A 24901-nucleotide genomic window follows, 5' to 3' on the forward strand; every position below is an offset into this window, starting at 1 on the left:
GGATTTACTCCAATCAAACTTATCACCCATGATAGCATGCCGCCATTTTCCCAGACCCTGAGCGTGATAGAGGGGCAGAAACCAATTGCAATGGCGGCCAAGTTGCTTTTGGTTGCCAGATTAGCTCTTGTAGGGGAACCACGCCAATCATAGCTTGTTCCTTTTGTATCCACTGTTTAATAACTGGTGTCTTGTGCCAATCTAGAATAGCTCGCAAATGAGCAGCTGCATGATACCATTGCAAATGGGGTACCCCCAGCCCTCCCCTCTCTTTTGGAAGGTATAATATTTTCCTAGCTACCCGGGGAAATTTCCCCCCCCCCCCCCCCCCCAATAAACTTCAGAAAGCGACGTTGCCATTTATCCAAATCTGCCTTAGGAACGTATATTGGCAGTGTTTGAAACAAGTAGAGGAGACGGGGAAGCACATTCATCTTAAGCACAGTGATTTTTCCCACCCACGAAATATGATATCTGTCCCACTCCTCTAATTCTTTGTATATCTTGTTCAACAGAGGAATATAGTTCAAGTTGAACAGGTCATCAAGACCACCCAGATAAACCCCTAAGTATTTGATTTTCCCTTTCGTCCATTTAAAATGATGGGCCGCTTGGAGTGTCACCACCAGACCCTTAGGGATCGAGATATTGAAAATCTCTGATTTATCCCAATTGATTTTAAATCCAGGCGCTGCCCTAAAACTGGATATCTCTCTCTCTATCCCCATCAGGGATTCTGCAGGGTCAGATATTGAGAAAAGGATAAGCAGTGGCCATTTTCTAAGTCAGCTTAATAGCAGGTAATGGACTTCACCTCCAAGAACTGATCCAATCCTTTTTTAAACACAGCTACACTAACTGCACTAACCACATCCTCTGGCAACAAATTCCAGAGTTTAATTGTGCGTTGAGTGAAAAAGAACTTTCTCCAATTAGTTTTAAATGTGCCACATGCTAACTTCATGGAGTGCCCCCTAGTCTTTCTATTATCTGAAAGGGTAAATAACAGATTCACATTTACCCATTCCAGACCTCTCATAATTTTAAACATCTCTATCATATCCCCCCTCAGCTGTCTCTTCTCCAAGCTGAAAAGTCCTAACCTCTTTAGTCTTTCCTCATAGGGGAGCTGTCCATTCCCTTTATCATTTTGGTCGCCCTTTTGTGGATTTTAATTTGGTGATCCATGACATTTGAGAGGTCTTCTGAATTGCCAGCATCACCGACTACTTGAAAATCAGGTCATTTGTGGTGATAACACACTACTATGCTGCTGAAAGTATTAGCTGCTACAAGCAGTTGGTACTGCCTGCAGTTTAGGGCTCCTCTTTCATTCTGTGAATTGCCAAATAAAAGCCCCTAAAATCAGAATACCTACCTATGGTGCCCTTTTATAGTATTCTTGGGGAAATTCTGCACCAAAGCCTGATTAAAAACTCTGTATTTGAGAAATGTTTTCTTTATGGAAGTTTAGAGTTATTATTCAAAGTGATTATTTGACAAACAGTTTCTGAATTTTTATTTATCTTTTACATAAGAAGAACATAGGAAATTGCCATACTGGGTCAGACAAAGGGTCACAATTTCTGCTGGAGTCTATTTGGAAATGTTGCAGATATACACTAATATATCTAACTTAAATATGAACCAACCAGTTTTGCCAATAGGAAATAGCAGAAATTAAATGTTCCTAGCGTGTAGCAGATGGACTCAAGGGCCAATGGGTATAGTGTACTCCTGATAGCAGTTGGAGACGGATCAGATTTCAATCTGATGTCAGCCCTAGTACATATACCCCTGCAGGAAGTGCAACTCTTCAGTATTTTCCGTCTCCATAGCAGTTAGGGACTCTATGCATGCTCACACAGCGTTAGAGTAATTTTACCAAAGAAATCCAAATTAAGAAGAAATCTTACCTCTACAGACGAGCCCCGCTCTCCTGCGGTGACACCTTTTGGGTCCCTCCCCCAGTTGAGAATTCCCGAGGTGATTTCCGCGATCCCTTGGAGGTAAGCCTCGGTCCGGCGGCCGACTCTCAGCGGCGACCTAGCCCCCGACATCGGGTGAGGCTGAGAGGCAGCGGGTTTAACCTCGAGCGCGGCGGAGAAGGTATTTTCCCTCTCCCCCCACAGCCGGAGACTTCCCGGAACGAGACCGGGAAGCGCCGAGACAAGGTAAAGTAGAAATCTATTTAAAAGTCTCCGGTCTCCGAAGCTCGAGGAGATGCACAGGTCGCCAGCCGGGACCAGTGCCACCGGTTTGATCGGCCCTAGCAGGGCTAGACCCCGGTCAGATCCGAGGGTCCTCCCACGTGGAGACCCTGCGAGGTGGTTGCTGTCACCATCTTGTTCCGTTAGCCGCCCTGTCCGCCGTTCCAATATGTGCGCACAGAGATGAGCCGTGCGCACAAATACCTTGTGCGCACAACGTCGCACGCCCAAGTACCGGGCGCATAGCCACGTGCTTACTGTGTCGGGCGCATAACTTCACCCTGTGCGCACAACAGCGAGCACACCTACCTGCGCACGCACAACTTCGCATACCGGAGCGCACAACTGTATTTTACGCGCACAACCCATGGCACCACCGGAAAAGAAACTCGAGGCTCAGGGCCTTTGCCCAGCATGCCATATTAGAGCCACACAGCATGAGGAGGCCACTGCCCTGTGTATACAGTGGGAAGAGGCTCTAGGGGATCCAACTCATGGTCCTCCCCAGCCAGTACAGAGCTCCAGCCTCTCGAGCAGTACACCGGACCTAGCAGTGCACAGCGAGACCCCCTCTCAAACGGGACTCCCCAGGGACACGGTGCCCCTTAGTCTAGACCCAGCATCTTTCTCCTGGTGGAATTCTTCAAAGGTCTGCATACCTTCGTCCACATGCAACCGGGGCCTCCTATTATACGGCCACAGGCTCCACCAGGGCCTGTGGCCGTATAATACATACCAGGACCCTCTATGCCCAGGGAAGTGATCCCACCGCCCAGAAGCCCCACCCTCGGGGACACGGACAACTCAGATGAGGATGCAGAACCCCTGGAAGAAGGGGAACTCCCTCCAAGGACAGAGCCCCACCGAACCATGAGACGCTTCTTCACCAAGGACTAGCTTCCAGACCTGGTCACACGCAGCTTAAAAGAGCTTGCTATCCCGGGCACAAATGCCTCGGGGGAACCTAAGACGAACCCGCTATTAGAGGATCTCCGTCAGACTTCCCGCCATTTCCCACTATTACAAGCCATCCAGCAACTAATTGACCTGGAATGGGATGCCCCAGAAACTACATTCAAAGGGGGCTGGGCTCTGGCAGCCATGTACCCTTTGGACCCAGCCGCCAAAGATCTCCTGGCATGTCCAAAAGTGGATGTCATGGTCTGTGCGGTCTCGAAGCGCACTACTATCCCGGTGGAGGGAGGAGCAGCACTCAAGGATGCTCAAGACAGACGTCTGGAATCTATCCTCAAACAGTCCTTTGACGTCTCCGCTATGTCTTTACAGATCGCGGCCTGCTGCGCCGTGGTGACATGCGCCTGCTTAGCACAGACCAGGAACAACACTCCTGGGGAGGCCCTGGAACCAGCTGTATCATTCCTCGCGGACACCGGTTCTGATCTGGTACACACAGCAGTTAGAGGAGTGTCATGCGCCGTAGCAGCCAGAAGACAAATCTGGCTCCGAAACTGGTTGGCCAATGCATCCTCCAAAACGAGACTCACAAGGATGTCTTTCAAGGGAACACTCCTGTTCAGAAGCGAACTAGAGAAACTGTCCAACAAATGGGGCGAGTCCCCATTGCCGCGGCTACCGGAGGACAGGAATAAGAGAAACCAGCGATCCTTCCCTCATGCTTCCAGGGGCAGAGGATCACAGCGCTTCAACCCTTATAGAAGCACATATCAAGCAGCCTGCCCCACAGGCCGGAGCCAGTCCTTTCGGAGCAAGCACAACAAAAGGGGAGCCAGCTCGGGCTCAGGCCCCAGCCGCACTCCACAATGAAAATCAGCCGACCCGTCCAAAGGAAGAAGCCATAGGGGGCAGACTTGCCCTATTCTACCAAAGATGGGTCGAGATAACTTCGGACAAGTGGATCCTGTCCATCATTCGAGAGGGATATTACCTGGATTTCCACCACCTCCCTCCAGACAAGTTTGTGGAATCTCCCTGCCACGACCCTTCCAAGAGGATGGCAGTGGAAGTTACCCTGACCAGATTGCTAGCCTTAGAGGCCATAACACCGGTGCCTTCACAACAAATAAATACTGGACATTATTCCATCTATTTTATTGTCCCCAAGAAAGAAGGAACATTCAGACCCATCCTGGACCTCAAGGTGGTCAACAGTCACCTGAAGATTCCTTGTTTCCGCTTGGAAACCCTATGCTCTGTACTTAGAGCGATACAACCGGGAGAGTTCCTTACATCCCTGGATCTGTTGGAAGCCTACCTACACATTCCTATCCATCAATAGCATCAGCGTTTTCTACGTTTCTCGATCCTGGGCCGTCACTACCAGTTCTGGGCACTACCTTTCGGGTTAGCCACTGCACCCCGGACGTTCACCAAGATTATAGTGGTGGTGGCAGCAACACTGAGGTAGGAAGGAATCCACGTGCACTCTTATCTAGACGATTGGCTGATCAGAGCGAAATCCCCAGAGGAAAGCCACCAGGCAACCAACAGTGTCAAAACTACTGGAGAGCCTCGGGTGGGTGGTCAACACAAAGAAGAGCTGCCTGCAGCCCTCCCAATCTCTAGAATACTTGGGAGTCTGGTTCGACATCAAACAGGGCAAGGTCATCCTGACACAGACTAGGAGATCAAAACTGATGACCCAGTTATGAACTCTGTTGAGCGAGCTTCACCCCACAGCATGGGATTACCTACAAGTCCTCGGCCTCATGGCATCCACACTGGAAGTAGTGCCATGGGCACGAGCTCACATGAGACCCATACAACGCTCACTATTTATTTATTTATTGAGTTTTATATACCATCATTCGGTAGAGCCATCATAACTGTTTACAAAAAATATACATTTTTCTTAGCAGTTGTGCAACAATAAAAAAAACAATTTGAACAATATCAGAAATAAGCATATCAAGTCCAGAGAGCATTATAAGATTGGAAGAGGAGGGTATACAGTTCAGGGTGAAGAGAATGTATTAAGAGGTTTATAACTGAGAGTTCAGTTGAGAGTTGGAATGATCAGACGTCTGAGGGTCAGTGTAGAATTTGCGGAACATTAGTGTTTTTAGGTCCTTTTTGAATATTTTTAGGTCGTGTTGGGGTCTCAGGAATTTAGGTAGGGTGTTCCAAAGTTTAGGTGAAGCAATTGAAAAGGCTCTTTCTCTTGTGGTTGCCAGATGTGCATCTTTGATAGGGGGAATGTTTAGGTAGCCTGAGTTATTAGAGCGTAGGTTTCTTGGAGGATTTTGAGGGATTATGTTTAGGGTGTTAAGACCTTGATGATCATTGTTTAGAATTTTGTGGATTATGGTCATTGATTTGTAAGCAATATGTGCAGTAATAGGGAGCCAGTGAAGTGAGGTCAATATTGGTGTTATGTGTTCATTTCTTTTTGTTCCAGTTAGGACTCTGGCGGCTGAGTTCTGCAATATTTGGAGTGGTTTGAGGGATGATAAAGGTATTCCAATTAGTAAGGAGTTGCAATAGTTGAAGGTGGAGAAGATAAGAAGTTGAAGTACAATTCTGAAATCATAGGGGTTGAGAAATGGTTTCAGGTGTCTTAGGGTTAGGAGTCTGTGATATCCTTCTTTAGTTTTATTTGCTATGTGGTTCTTGAAAGAAAGTTCTTTATCAATGATAACTCCAAGGTTCCTGGTGTGGGTGGAAGGGAGTATAGCTATCATTTGTTTGTCAAGTATTGTCAGGGGTGGCGGAGTTGGATTGGGTTTTTTATCCATGAGTATTATTTCAGTTTTGTCAAAGTTGATTATGAGTTTCAGGGAATTTAGGAGATGTTTGATTGAAATAAGTAGTTCTGAGGTTTTCTTGTAGGTGTCTTCAATCGAATTTTGTATGGGAATGAGGAGCTGAATGTCATCAGCGTAGAGGAAGTGTGTGATTTCATATTCTTTTAGTAGTTGGCAAATGGGGAGAAGGTATATGTTGAAAAGGGTGGCTGATAAAGCTGATCCTTGAGGGACTCCGGTGTTGAGGTTGATTATTTTTGATAGGTTGTTGTTGATTAATACTTAGTATGTTCGATCAGATTAATAGGAAGAAAACCAACGTAAGGTATTGCCAGTTAAACCAATTTGGGATAGTCTCTCTAATAGCATATTGTGGTTCACTGTGTCGAAGGCGGCTGAAAGGTCAAGAAGAATGAGCAAGTATTTTTCACCTTTGTCAAAGCCTCTTATAATAATGTCATTTAGAGAGATGAGGAGAGATTCTGTGTTTAGGTTTTTTCTAAAACCATATTGGGATGGAGGTAGGATGCTGTTTGTCTCCAGATAGTCATCTAGTTGAGTGTGTATGACTTTTTCAATGGTTTTGGCTATGAACGAAAGGTTTGATATGGGACGGTAGTTGGAAAGGATTTCCGGATCTAGATTGTTCTTTTTAAGGATTGGTTTGATGACAGCAGATTTGAGGCATTTGGGGTAGTTGCCTTCGGTCAGTGATAAATTGACAATTTTGGTGATGGTTTTTGATATGGTAGGTTCAATTGATTTGAGGGTTGTTATTGGGATGTTGTCTAATGGATGGCTGGCGGGGTTCATTTTATTTATTATAGATTGAATTATTATAGATTGCCTCCACCATTGAAATCCAATGTCAAAATTTGACCATGATGAGGTTATCTTGTTGTTAAGTTTGGTATTTTGGTGGTTGTTGGTTATGTTGAATCACGATGGAATCCTCTGTCCCAGAACTACACCGTACATCTTCAGCTCCCGGACAGAGTTCGGGCCCAACTATGATGGTGGCAACGAGAAGCCTATCTGAGCCAGGGAACGAGACTATCCTCACCAACCTGGATCCTACTCACCACGGATGCCAGCCTATGAGGATGGGGAGTACACTGCCAGGAGCTAACTGCCCAAGGGCAATAGAACGAAGAAGAGTCGGGATGGAACATCAATCGCCTAGAAGCCCGGGCAGTCAGACTAGCCTGCTTAAGGTTCGTTCAAAGACTCAGAGACAAAGCGGTCAGAGTAATGTCGGACAACGCCACAAAAGTGGACTACATCAACCGTCGGGGAGGAACCAGAAGCCAACAGGTGTCTCGAGAAATAGACCTCCTAATGTCATGGGCAGAAGAGAATCTTCAAGAGATCTCGGCCATCCACATCGCCGGGAAAGACAACGTCGCTGCGGACTACCTCAGCAGAGAAAGTCTAGAACCAGGAGAATGGAGGCTGTTGACCACAGCATTCCAATTGATAGTAAACCGTTGGGGAACACCAACCATGGACCTCCTGGCAAACCGGTCCTACGCCAAGTCCCAGGGGATCAATAACTTGGCCACAGGAGACTCTGTTATACGCCTTCCCGCCATGGCCCCTATTGGGCGCAATCATTCACAAGATAGAACACCACAGGGGACCAGTTCTTCTAGTGGCCCCGGACTGGCCAAGAAGACCGTGGTACGCAGACATGCGAAGACTGCTGACAGGGAGCCCCCTGCCGCTACCTCCACACAGAGACCTGCTCCAGCAGGGACTGATCCTCCACGAGGATCCAGCTCGATTCTCTCTTACGGTCTGGCCATTGAGAGGACTCGCCTAAGGAAGAGCGGATATTCGAGGGCAGTAATTGACACCCTACTCAGAGCACGCAAGTTCTCCACCTCCCTAACTTAAGGATTTGGAGAGTATTCGAAGCCTGGTGCGAGGACCGCGGCATCATACCAAGCTCAGTCAAAATTCCTGTGATTTTGGAATTCCTGCAGAACAGCCTATAGAAGGGATTGTCTCAACTCCATCAAGGTACAGGTGACCTCATTGTCATGCTACAGCACCAAGAGCGAGAGTGGCAGCATAGCCTGTCACCCGGATGTCGCCCGCTTTCTGAAAGGAGTCAAGCAGATCCGACCACCCCTGAAGTGGCCGGTGCCCCTTTGGAACCTCAACCTGGTCCTAGATTTCCTAGCAGGAACCTCCTTCAGACCTCTCCGCGGCCTGTCTCTCAGACTATTAACACTGAAGACAGCCTTCCTACTGGCAGTCTGTTCGGCCCGTCGTATATACAAGTTACAAGCACTGTCCTGCCGAGAGCCATTCCTCAGACTCACCCCGGGAACCATCCAGTTACGCGCAGTTCCGTCATTCCTCCCCAAAGTGGTGTCTCACTACCATCTCGCTACCATCACCAGATGAGCATAAGAATTCAGAAGAGGCTCGACGTCTATGCCATCTCAACGTCGGCAGGTTACTAGTCCGATACTGATATGAAAGACGGACCACCTATTCGTCCTTCACAGCGGGAAGAAGCAAAGAGAAGCGGCCTCGCGAGCAACCATAGCCCACTGGATCAAAGAAGTCATCAAGGCGGCCTACGAAGAAGCAGGCAAGCCACTGCCTTTACAAGTCAAGGCCCATTCTACTAGAGCCCAGGCAGTGTCCTGGGCGGAAACCAAGATGCTGTCACCCACCGAGATCTGCAGGGCGGTGACATGGTCCTCCATCCAAACCTTCTCCAGGTTTTACTGCCTGGATGTTTAGGCTCAGGAGGACATAGCATTTGCAAGGGCAGTACTAAGTGGGTCACGGGCAGCCTCCCACCCGGTTCGGGAGAAGCCTTTATACATCCCATTGGTCCTGACGCCATCTGCTACACGCTAGGAAATGGAGAAATTACTTACCTGATAATTTTGTTTTCCTTAGTGTAGCAGATGGACTCAGCATCCCACCCATGGCTGTCGTTACTCATGGACTTCTCGGGGGAGTCACGGGTAAGCCATGCTTTCCTTCGGCTAGGACACCCATCCTACTGGGTGTCGACATTTCTCGGTTGTGGGCACTGGCAGTCTCCAGCTATAACCAATTCAACCGGCTCAAATTTATTAAGTTAACCAAGTTATAAAGTGAATCACGTTATCCAAGTTAAAGTTTATCAAGTTATTCAGTCATACATATATCCACAATGCTTTTCGAGGAGAATACTAAAGACTGCACTTCCTGCAGGGATATTTGTACTAGGACTGATGTCAGATTGAAATCTGATCAGTCTCCAACTGCTATCAGGAGTACACTATACCCATTGGTCCTGAGTCCATCTGTCTACACTAAGGAAAACGAAATTATCAGGTAAGTAATTTCTCCATTATGTATTTTACTTTATAAAGTGTGTGGGAATATTGTGACATCATAGCACCACCTCTAATATCCAGTCAGTGTTAACCCTGTGTCCATTCAGAGTACTGCCTAGGCCTGCCTGTACCTGTGCACATAACTTTACTCTGGCAACCCCCATCCACCAGCTACGTTCCCTCTTGGCTCTAGGCAAGACCCCATCTACAAACTATCTCTTGGTGGTTTCTAGGTACACTGGGATGCCTCACAACCCAGAAGTAATAAATTTCCTAGAATTACATCCACAGACCAATACAGAAAACACTGGGAACACTAATTAGTCCAGGACTGGCAAAGCAAACAAACTGAGTTTATTAACAAAAAGTGGGAACAGTGAACGGAAAAAGTTTGTTTACAACCAGCAACGGTTAAACTAAAATGATTAAACAATAAAAGTTAAACACTTTTCACTGTTTATCAGTGCCTGGAGAGCTTTGGGAAATATGCTGTCAACATAGAAATGTGTTCTTTCTATATGCTTAGCCAAAAACAGAATTATAGCAACTTTAGGGCTAGTTCTGTCTGAAGGATCAGTCAGGGCACAAAGTACTAGCATTAGCACTCAGATCAATGGCCTTCTGACTAGTAATAGTTTTCTGGCCAATGGCATTGCAGGATTTTTTTTTTATCATGGATAGTAGGCTTTGTATTCTGTCCAAGCCTCATTCTGAGTCAAACCAGTATCCCAAACCTCAGATTGAACTACAATACAAAGGGAAACAAGCTCTCTGTGGGAAATAGTCGCAGTGCAAACAAAGCATGCAAAATCCCTTTTGCCGCAATGGCCAGTACCCAAAAACTAAGTCTATACCAGGCTACTGATGCTAGTAATAGCAGTGGCTATTTTGTAAATCAGCTTGATTAATAGCAGGTAATGGACTTCTCCAAGAACCTATCCAAAGCTTTTTTAAACCCAGCTACACTAACTGCACTAACCACACCCACTGGCAACAAATTCCATAGTGTTTTTGTTTTGTTTTTGTTTTTTTAAACTTTCTCTTTATTGATTTTCAAAAATTATTACAAAGTATCCACTTTGCTACAAGAAAATTGGTACATCACTGAGAAAACAAAGAAAAGAAATATCTAGAAAATTTAGGCCATTACCAAGGAAACAATTTCCATTTTTCTCAAATTTACCCTTTAGACCCCAAGCTTGGAGGGGTGGGGTAACTGCACATTAAAGGAGATATAAAACAAGCATAATAAAGGAAATAAATGGCTTCTCTATCCGGTTATATCAAATGTCACGGATTATTAGCACTGTTACTCAACAACTTTATAGCTTTTTTTATTATGCATCAACAAAGTCTTTCAATTGCTCTGGTTAGAAGAATATATAACTATCTTTGTTATGCTTTACAACGAATTTACAGGGGAAGCGTAAGAAAAATGTTGCTCCCACTTCTAGAGTCTCTTGTTTTAAAGCAAGGAAATTTTTTTTCAGTTGGGTCGATTTTGTGAGGTCAGGAAATATTCTGATGTGTGAACCCATTAAATCAGAATTGGGTTTCTTAAAATACACTCGCATCACATCTCCTAAGTCCTTCTCTTTAAAGAAAGATATTTACAAAGTTGACTTCTCTATGATTTCATAGGTTGATGATTCCAGAAATCCTGTTAGGTTTTCCATTATATTTGGAGCAATCTGCTGCTGTTGGGTTTTTCCGCACCAGAAGAAAATAAATTTTATGAAGAGGTGGGGATTAAACCAAGGAAATTTCTAGTACTTCTGCGAAGTATCTTTTAACCGTCAAACGAGGAATTTCCCCCATTATCCTAGGAAAATTTAATATTCTTAGATTTAAATGTCTCAGTGCATTCTCTATATTTTCAATCTTGCGATTTAAAGCCCCACAATCTTGAATTATCGTTGATTGAACTTTCTTTTCTTTCTTTGTCATTTTCAACATTCTGGAATTTCGCTATCACTTCCTGCTTATATAACTCAGAGGACTTATTCATAATTTCCATTTGAGTTGCCAGCTGGTTAATTTTCTCAGAGCAGTCTACTAATGACTTTGCCATTGTCTAAGTAAGTGTCCATAGACAGTCCAGTGTTGTTACCTCTGGTTTAGCCATTGTTATTAACTCACTGGGACAAACAGGGGTCATAAAGACAGAGCTCTCACCTCCTCTACTAGCATCCTGTCCTTCCAGTCTGTTCAGGTCTCCTCCTCCAGTGAGTAAGTCTCCGATTCCCTTGAAGGGCTGCAATTGCCCTTCCACAGACGTCTCCCCCTCGCCCGACTTCCTCGGCTAACCAGCTCCGGGTTTCCGCTCGGGCGAGGAGTCGAGGTTGCTCTTGCAGCAGGGGGTAGTCACTCATCCAATAGGCTGAGGGATATTACTTTTGAAGAAGGGTCACAGTCTCCTTCCTGTGACCCAGCAGCCGGACCTCTCACGCCTGAGTTCACCGGTTTAACCGTACACTGCTCGATGGTTTTCTGCCCCGGAGGTATCGTAGAAGTCGAGGGGTAACTTCTAGTCTACCCCTTTCGTTTCGGTGCCATTTTAGCAAGGTAATTCTGTATTGCAGGGAAAAACGCCGGAGCTGCAGAAAAGTGCGTCTCAACAAGTCGCCATCTTGACTCCATCCCCCAAATTCCAGAGTTTTTAATTGTGCGTTGAGTGAAAAAGAACCTTCTCCGATTAGTTTTAAAAGTGCTACATGCTAACTTCATGGAGTGTGCCCTAGTCCTTCTATTATCCGAAAGATTAAATAACCGATTCACACTTACCCGTTCTAGAACTCTCATGATTTTAAACACCTCTATCATATCCCCCCTCAGCTGTCTCTTCTCCAACCTGAACAGTTCTAACCTCTTTAGTCTTTCCTCATAGGGGAGCTGTTCCGTCCCCTTTATCATTTTGGTCACCCTTCTCTGTACCTTCTCCATCACAATTATATCTTTTTTGAGATGCGGTGACCAGAATTGTACACAGTATTCAAGGTGCGGTCTCACCATGGAGCAGTATAGAGGCATTATGACATTTTCTGTTTTATTCGCCATTCCCTTTCTAATAATTCCTAACATTCTGTTTTCTTTTTTGACTGCTGCAGCACACTGAACCGATGATTTCAATGTGTTACCCACTATGATACCTAGATCTCTTTCCTGGGTGGTAGCTCCTAATATGGAACCTAACATCGTGTAACTGTAGTATGGGTTATTTTTCCCTATATGCATCACCTTGCACTTATCCACATTAAATTTCATCTGCCATTTGGATGCCCAATTTTCCAGTCTCACAAGGTCCTCCTGCAAAATATCACAATCTGCTTGTGATTTAACTACTCTGAATAATTTTGTATCATCTGCAAATTTGATTACCTCACTCATCCTATTCCTTTCCAGATAATTTATAAATATACTAGCTGTACCCGGCCACGCGTTGCCATGGCTCAGTCAGGTTTAATTTCACAATGGGCATTAGCTCTGCTTTGGCCGTCCCAACTCCCCCCCCCCCCCCCCCCCCCCCCCCCCCCACTTCCCCGGCGGTGGACGGACTGGCTCGGCGACTCTTTTTTTACCCTTTCCTCCTCCTGTGTGTAACTGTCCGGCAGTCCCTACTCCCTCCCCCCTTCCCCAGCGGTGGAGGAACGGGCTGAGCTGTTTCTCGGAGCGGCGACTCGTCTGCCCTTTCCTCCTCCCCTCTGTGACACCCAGCACGTAGCGCAGAGCTCTATGATCCGCACATGCGCGGTAGAGCTGCTCTCTACTGCGCATTTGCGGTCCGTCGGTCAGAGATAGCGTGTGTTGCTTTTACGTCCAACAGATGGCGCTGTTTTTCCCAAAAAGCATGTTTTTACCTGTCACAGGTGTGACATCTTTATAATATAGATATATAAAAACACTCGTGAAATTGAATGCAACCTTGTGTCAAAATTTCAAAGCAATCAAGTGAAGAACTTTCGGAGATTTAAGATTTTGAACAAACGAACATTTACTTTTTTATTTATATAGATTGAAAAGCTCGGGACCCAGTACAGATCACTGATGCACTCACTGCCCCTCCACTGAGAAAACACTTCCCACTCCATTTTATTTAAGCCTTCAGGGCTAAGAGATCCTGATTCGAATATCCATTTTTGCTGGAGAAGAAACAGATCTACATACTGAAAAGTTACTTGGTATATTACTAAAAATCTTAAATCACTGATTGAATATTCCTAACTCATCTGGTGAGAGGTTAACAGTGCCTCTATGTGATTGCAGCAAATAGAGCTGCAATGTTCAGCGATTTTTTTATTTTAATAGTCCACATGTTTTTTTTTACCCACATGTATAATATCAGGGACATAAAATCATATATCACATATGAAGTAGTACAGTAACTTAATGGGTATATTTTTATATCTAATCGACGAGAGTTTATACTTAGGCAGAATTTGCAGTGACCACAGATGTGATGACCACAACACTTTCTATAAATCTAGATGAAAATAAAGTGTCTAGCAATCTTTTATGCAAATAAGAGTGTCAAAAAAAGGTTGCAAAGACTGCACCAATAAACAATGGGGCTGATGCAATACAGTACGCTCAGTTGAGCGCACTGTTTAACCCGCTGTCGGATGCGGGTTAAATAGGCGCTAATCCACCCCCTAATGCAATAGGGGGATTAGCGCCTATTTAACGCGCGTCCGATGCGGAGTGAATGAGTTAGCGCTCATCATATGCAAATGCATGTGAATGAGGCTATTACTCATTCACTCCAAATGCAAAAAAATAAATGTGTGTCTCAGATGCACATTTATCATCGCTCAGATATTATTGCCTGCCTGGAGCAGGTGTTAATAGCTGAGCACACTGAAAAAAAGTACAGAAAAGCAGAAAAAACTGCTTTTCTGTACTTTTTTTTTAAAGCTAAACTGGCTGCAGTTATGAAAATTGACGCAGAGTTTATCGGCATTGGTGTTCATACCCGGCAGATCGCCGGTAACCACGGGGTCGCGTTAGCAAGGAAGTGGTAAGGTCGCGCTAGCGACCCTAGCGCCTCCTTGCTAGCGCGACCTCCCTAATTTGTTTATTGCATGGTATCCCCCTTACTTGCGCTAAGAAAGCGGGCACTGAAAAGTCAGTGCTCGCTTTCTGCAAATTTTATTGCATCGGCCCCAATGTCTTCGGATGATTTTTGAAATTTGTCTAGAAGGCTTTGTACATTGGTAAAGCACATACAATATGATCTTCAGTTGTTTATTGCTGTTTTTGACATAAAAATCCTGCTTTATGTGTAACAGAATCAGCCCACTTAAGGGTAAATTTTAAATGGCACGCTCGGGCGCCCATGTGTGCATGGTTCCCGGTGCACGCACATGGACATGCCAATTTCATAACGTGTACAGTGACGCACGCATGTTATTGAAAAAACTTTCTTCAGAGACTAGAGAGAAAAAGCCTGCCTGCAGTCTTGCTCGCGGAAAAAAGAGACTGAGGTAAAAACGTCAGTCATGCGGGAACCTCACCGAGCAGCCGTACAGAGTTCAAAACTCTGTACTAACTGAGAAAACTCTGCCTACTGACCCGGTCACGACGCTACCAGACAGCATGGCTAATTCATTACAATGCTATTCAAACATTCTATAAATGCGAAGAATGCCGAACAAACACAATCTTTGGAATAAAGGGTTGCAAAAAAAGATTGACAAATATAGAAAGGGGTTCTAGAATTGAATTCAGCCCTGAGATTATCAATATACCTGGTATGTTTGTGGTTTTTTGTTTTTTTTTTAGTAAGATGTCTTAAGTTTTTCAGTAACATTCTACCATCAAGTAAACCACACATTAAATTCCCTCCTGAATCCCCCCAATATCCCACAAATGTAAACAAAGTTTTGTGAATTTTGGGTAGAATCTTAAAAAAAAAAAAGGAATAAAGAGGATGAAATTATATTAAAAATACATTTTTAGTAATAAATCTCTGCAACATAGCATTTTCCACTAAATTTTGAAAAAATATTCCTTATTCTCAGACTAGGATCATTAACTAATTGCTGATAAGTCTAATCAGAAAGTTGTCTTCTGACCTCTGCTTCATAGTCACCCATATCTACGGGCTTGATAATTCTATCATCCCAAGACAAATTTTGTAAAGTTAAATGTTCCTTTTTAGAAAAATTAAATTGGCATTTTATACACGTAGCCTCCATTTCCTTTAAATCATTCTCAATCATATTCTCAAAGGCTAAAACCCATTGGGTCACCTTTACCAGTAGGGCACCAAGTGAAGGGTCGAGCAGCCACTGAATGGTCTCCTGCTCCCACTTCTCGAGCCTTTAAAAAATGATTTTAAATGCAAGGATTTCAAACGTAAACAAATGTATGTGTGTTATAAACATGTCATGAAAAAAAAATGGTACAAACGACAACCCCTATTTAGGACATCAGGTTCAATGCTAGTAGTAAACCTTGATGATAAATTAATGAAGGAACCGCAGTTACCACTGCGGATGGGTGTGCAGTCTTTTCTGACAGTGTCCTCTGAACCACTGTGCACTTGATCTGGATTTCCAAGGGGCTCTGTGCAGTTGATCTAAAAAATAGTGTGTATATCATCTCCCAAAGAATCACCAGGTTAAGAGGAAGATTCAAAAATAACCATTTTGTTAGGTTTGAAACAATGGGTAGATGACATCCAGGGATAAACATAATCCTGAGTGTAATCACCCTTGTCCCTCTTACATTTTTTTCAATTTATACTCTTTCAACTCCATTCTAAAATTTTCCATGGAACAAGTAAGCTCTGCAGCTTTTGCTTCTAATGAATCATTATCAATTGATTGTTTCTAAATCTGAGATAGCAAAACAATCTCCAGTTTAACCTCATCAACTAAGGTGCATGTCGCTCAATGTTTTACACACAAAGGAAAAGAAGACAGTCACAATTCCAAATGTAACTATTAAAAACAAGAGAGACCCAAGCTCTATCTGCAAAATATAATGGCTTCCAGAATATTTGTGGGAGAGACACTGAGCACATTAAGCTGCAATTTTTTAATTCAACTAATACTCAACCCATCTCTTGACTTTCGAATGTGATGCTTTGAACATTAATACTCTTGGTTTTCTTAGAATTTGGGGAGTAGGCTTAAAAATGTATATAAGGGAATATGTTGTGCATTGCAGAGGCCTTAAAAGTTAGCATAGGGGGTAATAGCATTGGGAATCTGCAGGATTAGTTTAGGAAACTCTTGGCTGTACATAACTACATATTTTTTATGTTATTAGGGTAAACTGAATGTAGTAAGTAAACCACAGAGACATATGAAAAAGCTGTAAGCCTTAGATAGATGTTACCTCTATTTATTTATTTATCGGGTTTTATATACCATCCAGTTTTGCCATGAAGTCTACAGTGATTTATATGTTTTGGAGAACAGTGTGGAATCAATTTGGGATGCGGGTATGGAAAATGATTCATGTATATAGTATTATAAAATTAATAAATGTGGTTATATGAAAAGATGGATGTTTACAGAAGGATAAATGCATGGTGAGACTGGAATGGGAAGAACAGGTGATTAGTTTTCTTAGGGCCTGATTCATCAAGGTCTTTTCCCATAAATACAGCAATATGAAAAGCTATTAATACATTTTAATAAATATAAATGGTGAAGCAGTCCACAGGGGTTAGATCTTTTTTTTTTTTAGATCTTTTGGAAGAAAGGCAGGTCTTTCATAGTAAATGCAGAATGTGGGGAGAAAATGTTGAAATATAAATTCCTTTTGAAGGTCTTCTGAATGCAACTCATGGGGCCAGTTGTTGAAAGGTAATTTTGCAGTTCATAGTTTTGAAACAATTCAGTTATATAGTGGTAGTATTCTCCTATGTAGATGAATGAGTTATCTTCTCAAATTATGTAAACAAAATTCTTGTTAATCAAATATATTAACATAATAAATATAAATATATATATATATATATATATTTATTCTAAGATAATCTTCAGTCTATCACACTATGCTGCCAGCTACCAACCTGATGTGTGTAAAATGTACATCTCTAAGATCATTTTAGAGACAAACAACCTACCTAAAGTTAAAGAGAGGTAATTTTAGAAAGTAAGGGAAAGGAAGCCACACATCAGTTTGTACTGCTTTTGCCACCAATAAAGTTGAAATCATTCTATTTTGTAATTCAATTTTAACATAGATTCCCACTAAAAATATTGAAGGGCAGAAGACTCCATTCTATCCAGTGGAAATGGGAAATGGAACACCTTGCAGCCTGAAACAGAACCAACCACGAATGAGCACCGTGATGTACATCTGTCATCCAGAAGCGAAACATGAAATTCTCTCAGTAACTGAAATCACCACCTGTGAATATGAAGTTATGATTCTGACCCCCCTATTATGCACTCATCCTCAGTATAGGTAAGTTACCACAAACTGCTTTTAACATAATGGTTCTGGCACTACCATAGTTTTACTAAAATAAAAATGAGGGTAATTTTCATAGAGATTTCTGGTAGTGTTTTACCTGCAGAAATGTCTTTTAGAAAACTGCAGAACCGATACACGTGTAAAATGGTGTGTCTGCCATTTTCAGTAGTGGAGTGAGATGAAGGTCTGAAGGCAACAGTTCATTCACAGTACCCCTGATGCAGGCAGTAGGACGCCAAAACGCTGCAGCGTTGGGTATTTTGGAGTTTTGGACAGAGTAACACCATGGCATTTGAATGACTCTAAAAAGTAAATACTATTTCAAGACCCAATGGTTTCACAGATTAGACAGCTGGAAAATATGAACTTGGACTGAAGTCTCTTAAGATTTCCTGTGGAAGATATTTTCGCTTGAGATAAGTCACTTTTATTGCACATAAAAGACCAAAAAATAGTCATCTGATGGGTGATTAAAATTTCAGTGAGACACAGCCTCTAATAGAGTTGTCTATTTTGAGCCTGGCACTGATTGCTTTGGGTCTGGTGACCTTTAGCTCATTAACAATTCACCTTTTGACCCCAGTTATCTTGCAGAATTGGGACATTGGTGGAGCAGTCTCCTTTATTACTATCACGGGGATATGTATTTTATTTGATTGTTATTGTTCCTTTTTTGTTCAGTGATAAAACTGTATGCATGTGCTTTTATTTATTTATTTATTTATTTATTTTTTGGTTTTTATATACCGGAAGTTCCTGTATATAATACATATCACTCCGGTTCACATTTAACAGAAATAACTATCGCCGGGGAGGCGGTTTACATGGAACATATCGAATATAATGAACGGATAATAATCAAAGTAAAATCTATTATGAAACAACTAAGATCAACTTAGAAAACAACTTGAAACATATAACTGACGCAATATGAACATTACAATAATGCTGTAAGACAAGGCTGGAAGTTTGTTTTTCTTGCTTTTAGCTCTCTGGGAAAGCTTTTATGTACATGAGGGAGAGGCATTCGAGAGAGAGGAATCTGGGTGGGGCTGAGACTTCTTGATTTTAAGAAGTATGCATGTAAATTCTCTTGATAAAACTATATGCACCAAATAGCAGGTGTAACTGCATGTTGTGTAGTTTTGCCAGATTAACTTTCAAAGCAGAGACCTATGCACATAAAAATGCTTTGTAAATTGGTGGAACTTATGTACACAGCATGCTGACTGAGTTCTGCAGAGTGTTACAAAATTACTCCCAAAATGGGTACCCCTGTACGAAGCACGCTGTTGAGGATGAGGATTTAAGATTTTTGGTGGATTTTAAGCCCTGAGTTTATAAGCGATGGTAAAGTCTGGGTGACCTTTCTGTTTTCCTTTTCCACAGGTTCCGAGCGTCTCCTGTAAATGACATATTTTGCCAGTCACTACCAGGATCCCCTCTTAGGCCGCGTAGTCTTGACAAATTTGAGCGACAGCAAGAAATAATGAAAACCTCTTTCAGGAGGCCCAAGGAGGTACTTTTTCTCTTAAAGATTATAGTTTGTAAGCAAAGATATGGTTAAGATGTTTCAAGAAATCAACTAGAAATTCATGGATTTCCTTACAGTGGACTTCTATAATACTAAAATTTACTTTTTCTTTGAAAAATGTATTCTATTAAAGTTTGTACAATGTTTCACAAGTGATTTTGGATTTTCTTTTTATTACCACAAGATGAAAGCTAAATCGAGCTATTATAATGTAAACTTTGGGAATAGTAATATTTGCATATACTGTTGAATTTATAGTTGGATTTAATGAAAGCTGAGTTTAAAAAGGCTGGATTATTTATGGATGGCGATGGATAATGTCCAAAAGAAAATCTATTAATCAAAATTTGAGTATTTATTTGTGAATTTCATTTTGTTATAAAGATACAAAGAAAACAATTTTGACAGATGAGAGATATTGATTCATGGGCAGAAATTAGCAGTTCCTTAAAGTACAGTACCACTTTTCATGTAAATGTAATTCCTTTTTAGACCAGACAGCTCAAGTGAAATTAAACTTGACTTGAAATTAATTTAATTGACCCACTATGGACCTCAGTTATTAAAGCTTTTTTTTCCCCCCATTCTGGGGCTATTTTCAAAACTGTGCAGGTAGTTGCAAACTCTTTGCACCAGTTCTCAAAGGGAAAATACCCGAATATTTATTATCCCTTTGAAAATTGCATAAGGAATAAGTATCTGCAGAAATTTGCAGCTGCTTTTTCTATGGATATTTTTTCTTTGAAAAGCAAAGCACTTAGGGTCTGATTTTCAAAAGCATTTACACACTTCAGACTGTGTGTTACATGTGTAAATGCACTATTCGTGTAAGTGGGCTTTTGAAAAATGCTACAGTATATGCCATTGAATTGTCAAATAAGTTTTACCCGTGTTAATTGCAGTTTATACAAGTACCATATTTTTCGCTCCATAAGACGCACTTTTTTCCCCCCAAAAGTGGGGGGGAAATGTCTGTGCGTCTTACGGAGTGAATATTAAAAAAAAAAAAAAAAATTTAACTACAACAAATTGTTTTTTTTTTGTCCCCATCCCAACCCTTTAAATTTAATTAACTACAACCCCCCACCCCCCCCAAGACTTGCCAGAAGTCCCTAGTGGTCCAGCGGGGGTCTGGAGCAATCTCTTGCACTCGGACCATCGGCTGCCAGTATTCAAAATGGCACCAATAGCCTTTGCCCTTACTATGTCACAGGGGCTACCGGTGCTATTGGTTGGCCCCTGTCACATGGTAGGAGCAATGGACAGCCAGCGCCATCTTGTGCTCCTATCATGTGACAGGGGCCAACCAATGGCACAAGTAGCCCCTGTGACATAGCAAGGGCAAAGGCTATCGGCAACATTTTGAATACTGGCAGCCGGGCTCGAGTGCAGGAGATCGCTCTGGCTACTGGTCTATCCATTATCTTCCAAGTTAAATGTAAGACATTGATAAGACAGGCTAAGAGGGAATTTGAAAAGAAGTTAGCTATAGAGGCAAAAACTCACAGTAAAAACTTTTTAAAATATATCCGAAGCAGAAAGCCTGCAAGAGAATCGATTGGACCGTTAGATGATCGAGGGGTTAAAGGGGCACTTAGAGAAGATAAGGCCATTGTGGAAAGATTAAATGATTTCTTTGCTTCAGTGTTTACTGAAGAGGACGTTGGGGAGGTACCCGTACTGGAGAAGGTTTTCATGGGTAATGATTCAGATGGACTGAATCAAATCACGGTGAACCTAGAAGATGTGGTAGGCCTGATTGACAAACTGAAGAGTAGTAAATCACCTGGACCGGATGGTATACACCCCAGAGTTCTGAAGGAACTAAAAAATGAAATGTCAGACCTATTAGTAAAAATTTATAACCTATCATTAAAATCATCCATTGTACCTGAAGACTGGAGGATAGCTAATGTAACCCCAATATTTAAAAGGGCTCCAGAGGCGATCCGGGAAACTACAGACCGGTTAGCCTGACTTCAGTGCCAGGAAAAATAGTGGAAAGTGTTCTAAACATCAAAATCACAGAACATATAGAAAGACATGGTTTAATGGAACAAAGTCAGCATGGCTTTACCCAGGGCAAGTCTTGCCTCACAAATCTGCTTCACTTTTTTGAAGGAGTTAATAAACACATGGATAAAGGTGAAGGGGTAGATGTAGTATACTTGGATTTTCAGAAGGCGTTTGATAAAGTTCCTCATGAGAGGCTTCTAGGAAAAGTAAAAAGTCATGGGATAGGTGGTGATGTCCTTTCGTGGATTGCAAACTGGCTAAAAGACAGGAAACAAAGAGTAGGATTAAATGGACAGTTTTCTCAGTGGAAGGGAGTGGGCAGTGGAGTGCGACAAGGATCTGTATTGGGACCCTCACTTTTCAATATATTTATAAATGATCTGGAAAGAAATACAACGAGTGAGATAATCATATTTGCAGATGATACAAAATTGTTCAGAGTAGTTAAATCACAAGCAGATTCTGATAAATTGCAGGAAGACCTTGTGAGACTGGAAAATTGGGCATTCAAATGGCAGATGAAATTTAATGTGGATAAGTGCAAGGTGATGCATATAGGGAAAAATAACCCATGCTATAATTACACAATGTTGGGTTCCATATTTGGTGCTACAACCCAAGAAAGAGATCTAGGCGTCATAGTGGATAACACATTGAAATCGTCGGTTCAGTGTGCTGCGGCAGTCAAAAAAAGCAAACAGAATGTTGGGAATTATTAGAAAGGGAATGGTGAATAAAACGGAAAATGTCATAATGCCTCCGTATCGCTCCATGGTGAGACCGCACCTTGAAATCTGTGTACAATTCTGGTCGCCGCATCTCTCAAAAGTTATAATTGTGATGGAGAAGGTACAGAGAAGGGCTACCAAAATGATAAGGGGAATGGAACAGCTCCCCTATGAGGAAAGACTAAAGAGGTTAGGACTTTTCAGCTTGGAGAAGAGACAGCTGAGGGGGGATATGATAGAGAAGTTTAAAATCATGAGAGGTGTAGAACGGGTAGATGTGAATCGGTTATTTACTCTTTCGGATAATAGAAAGACTAGGGGCAATCCATGAAGTTAGCATGTGGCACATTTAAAACTAATCGGAGAAAGTTCTTTTTTACTCAACACACAATTAAACTCTGGAATTTGTTGCCAGAGGATGTGGTTAGTGCAGTTAGTATAGCTGTGTTTAAAAAAGGATTGGATAAGTTCTTGGAGGAGAAGTCCATTACCTGCTATTAATTGAGTTGACTTAGAAAATAGCCACTGCTATTACTAGCAACAGTAACATGGAATAGACTTAGTTTTTGGGTACTTGCCAGTTTCTTATGGCCTGGATTGGCCACTGTTGGAAACAGGATGCTGGGCTTGATGGACCCTTGGTCTGACCCAGTATGGTATGTTCTTACGTAGCAGTGGACAGAATTAAAAGGAGATGACAGAAGGGCAACTAATCTTGTTTGTTAGGAAAGTAAATAAAGGGAAGAAGAAAAAAAGACCGCTGTAGTTTTCTAATGAAGTAGCTGAAAGCATAAGGGAGAAAAAGTTAGTGTTCATTAATTACAAGAGATCACAAAAAGAAGACTGATATCTGGAAAACTAAGGTGAGAAAGTTGTCAGAAAAGCAAATTTGGTAAAATGGGGGAAATGTATTTATTTATTTATTTATTTATTTTGCTGGGTGCTGTGGAGAGGCTTCTCCATCCTGCTGTACCCCCCCCCCCCGTCCCACTTGTCCGTCCATCTTATCTCTGCCTGCCTGCTTTAATCTCTATGTGCCACTTTAAAAAAAATTTATAACAAGAGTTGCGGCAATGGAGCTTCTCAATCTGTAGATTTTGTGTCCTCTGGGGGGGTCTTTGAGGCAGTGCTTCAGTGCATGAGCTGGGAGGAGGCCGGGCTTGAAAAAGGACAGGAATTGCTGTTGTGCATGCTGGAGCAGATAGCTGCTTCTTTGGGGCTGCTGTGTACAGCTTGCATGTGTGCTGGGGGAGATCCTGAGAGTGCTCCCAGTCCTCCATTGCTGCCAGCACACCTTCTCAACCAGGAAAGGCTTCAGCTAGAGATTCACAATCCAGTCTAGTGGCAGTGGAAATCGCCAGCATGCCAATTTGAACCGATGAGATGTTCCCAACGTTCGTCGGTATATAAAAGAATATAAATAAATAAATAAATTTCAACATTACAGCGGGATTCTCCGGGGTTTCTTTGCCTGCCTTAGAATAAAATCCTAGCAAAGTGGTTTGGATAGGGTTAGGTCGAGCTGGGGTCGAGGCATCCTGCCTTACCTTCCCCTTCCGTTTAGCTTCAGCAGAGGAAGGTGAGATTTCCTCAGACAATGAGGATGGTGCAGTGATCAGTCTTTTCTATAGGGAAGAAGTAGCATCCCTGATTGACCAGATGGTCTCGTGCCTTTGGATTATGGATCTTAGCGTTGAAGAACCTCTGGCTTGGGATTGTATTATTAAATGGGCATAAAAGTCCTCCAGGGCTTTTCCCCTCGAGGTTGAAAAGATGGTGTTTGGTGGAGTGGGATGCTCCTGAGATCAGCCTTGAGGGGTCAAGAAACCTTCTCAAGTTGTTTCCTCTTTCTCAGAATGCAGTTTGATTGCTTCATTTGCCTAAGATGAATTCACTGGTCACAGCAGTCACCAGCTGGACTACAATCTTGGCAGCAACTCACTCAAGGATCCCCATGATTAGGGGGTACAGCGCCCTTCAAAGTATTACTTTTCTGTCTCGGTCTGGCTATTGAAGTCTCTATCTGCAGCAGTATGGTAGTCCACGTGCTTTTATGCTGGATTCAGCAGCTCCCTGAGAGTGAAGAGGCATTCAGAATGGAGTCTGTGATGGCTTTTTTAACAGACGCCCTCTATGATTTCCTCTGCATCTCATTCAGAGCTATAGCTTCCTCCATTATAGCCAGGATGTTGCTTTGGCTTTGCAGCTGGTCAGCAGATTACTGGTCAAAATGTCAGCTGGATTAGTTCCCCTTTAAGGGTAAGCTTCTTTTCAGGGAGCATCTGGAACAGCTTGTTAAGAATCTTGGGGGATCCTAAACCAGTCTTCCTGAAAATAAGCCTCAGACCTTTGTGGTCCAATAAGAGTCATGTTCATTTTCAGGATTCAAGGCACTCTAGGCCAGAAAAACAATCATCCTATTCCTCTGGGGGCTCATAGACTTGTAAGGGGAAAAAATCAGTCCTCTCCTGACTTCTTTATGGTTTCCCCTGTACTTCTGCCATCAAACAAAGGGTGCTCTGTAAAATCCTTCTTTGGCTGTAGATCTCGTTCCTTGGACCAGAGCTCATATGAGGGCTCTGCAGGCTGCTCTCCTATTGTGTTGGTTGCCCTAATTCCAGGATTACAAGTTGTATCTACATCTGCTGGAGTTAGTGAGGGACAATCTGCAGTGGTGGATGGTCCCTCAGAATCAGATTGATTGATTGATTGCTTTATTTATTTATTTTTGGCTTTTATATACCGGAAGTTCCTGTATAATATACATATCACTCCGGTTTACAAGGAAATGATTAACTATCGCCTGGATGGCGGTTTACATGGAACATATAGAACAATTAAAACCATTAGAAAACAAATTAAAACAAAATAAAACAATTAGTAATTACATTATTGCTGTAAACAGAACAGCATGAAG

At 42.6% G+C, this 24901-nt stretch overlaps 1 protein-coding gene across 4 annotated transcripts in view; it reads left to right on the forward strand.

Annotated features, from left to right (window-relative positions):
* Positions 1-24901, forward strand: part of ERLEC1 (endoplasmic reticulum lectin 1) — a 177236-nt gene that overhangs the window by 59184 nt on the left and 93151 nt on the right. For all 4 annotated transcript variants that reach the window (XR_003855372.1, XM_029593428.1, XM_029593427.1 and 1 more), the window contains exons 7-8: positions 17474-17697; positions 19096-19225. Coding sequence is in view for 3 of the 4 variants with exons in the window: in XM_029593428.1 (XP_029449288.1) it covers positions 17474-17697; positions 19096-19225 (354 nt within the window). In the remaining variant the exon portion in view is untranslated. The remainder of the gene's footprint in view (positions 1-17473; positions 17698-19095; positions 19226-24901) is intronic.

Source organism: Rhinatrema bivittatum, chromosome 3 (assembly GCF_901001135.1).
Source record: "Rhinatrema bivittatum chromosome 3, aRhiBiv1.1, whole genome shotgun sequence".
NCBI classification, from domain to species: Eukaryota; Metazoa; Chordata; class Amphibia; order Gymnophiona; family Rhinatrematidae; genus Rhinatrema; species Rhinatrema bivittatum.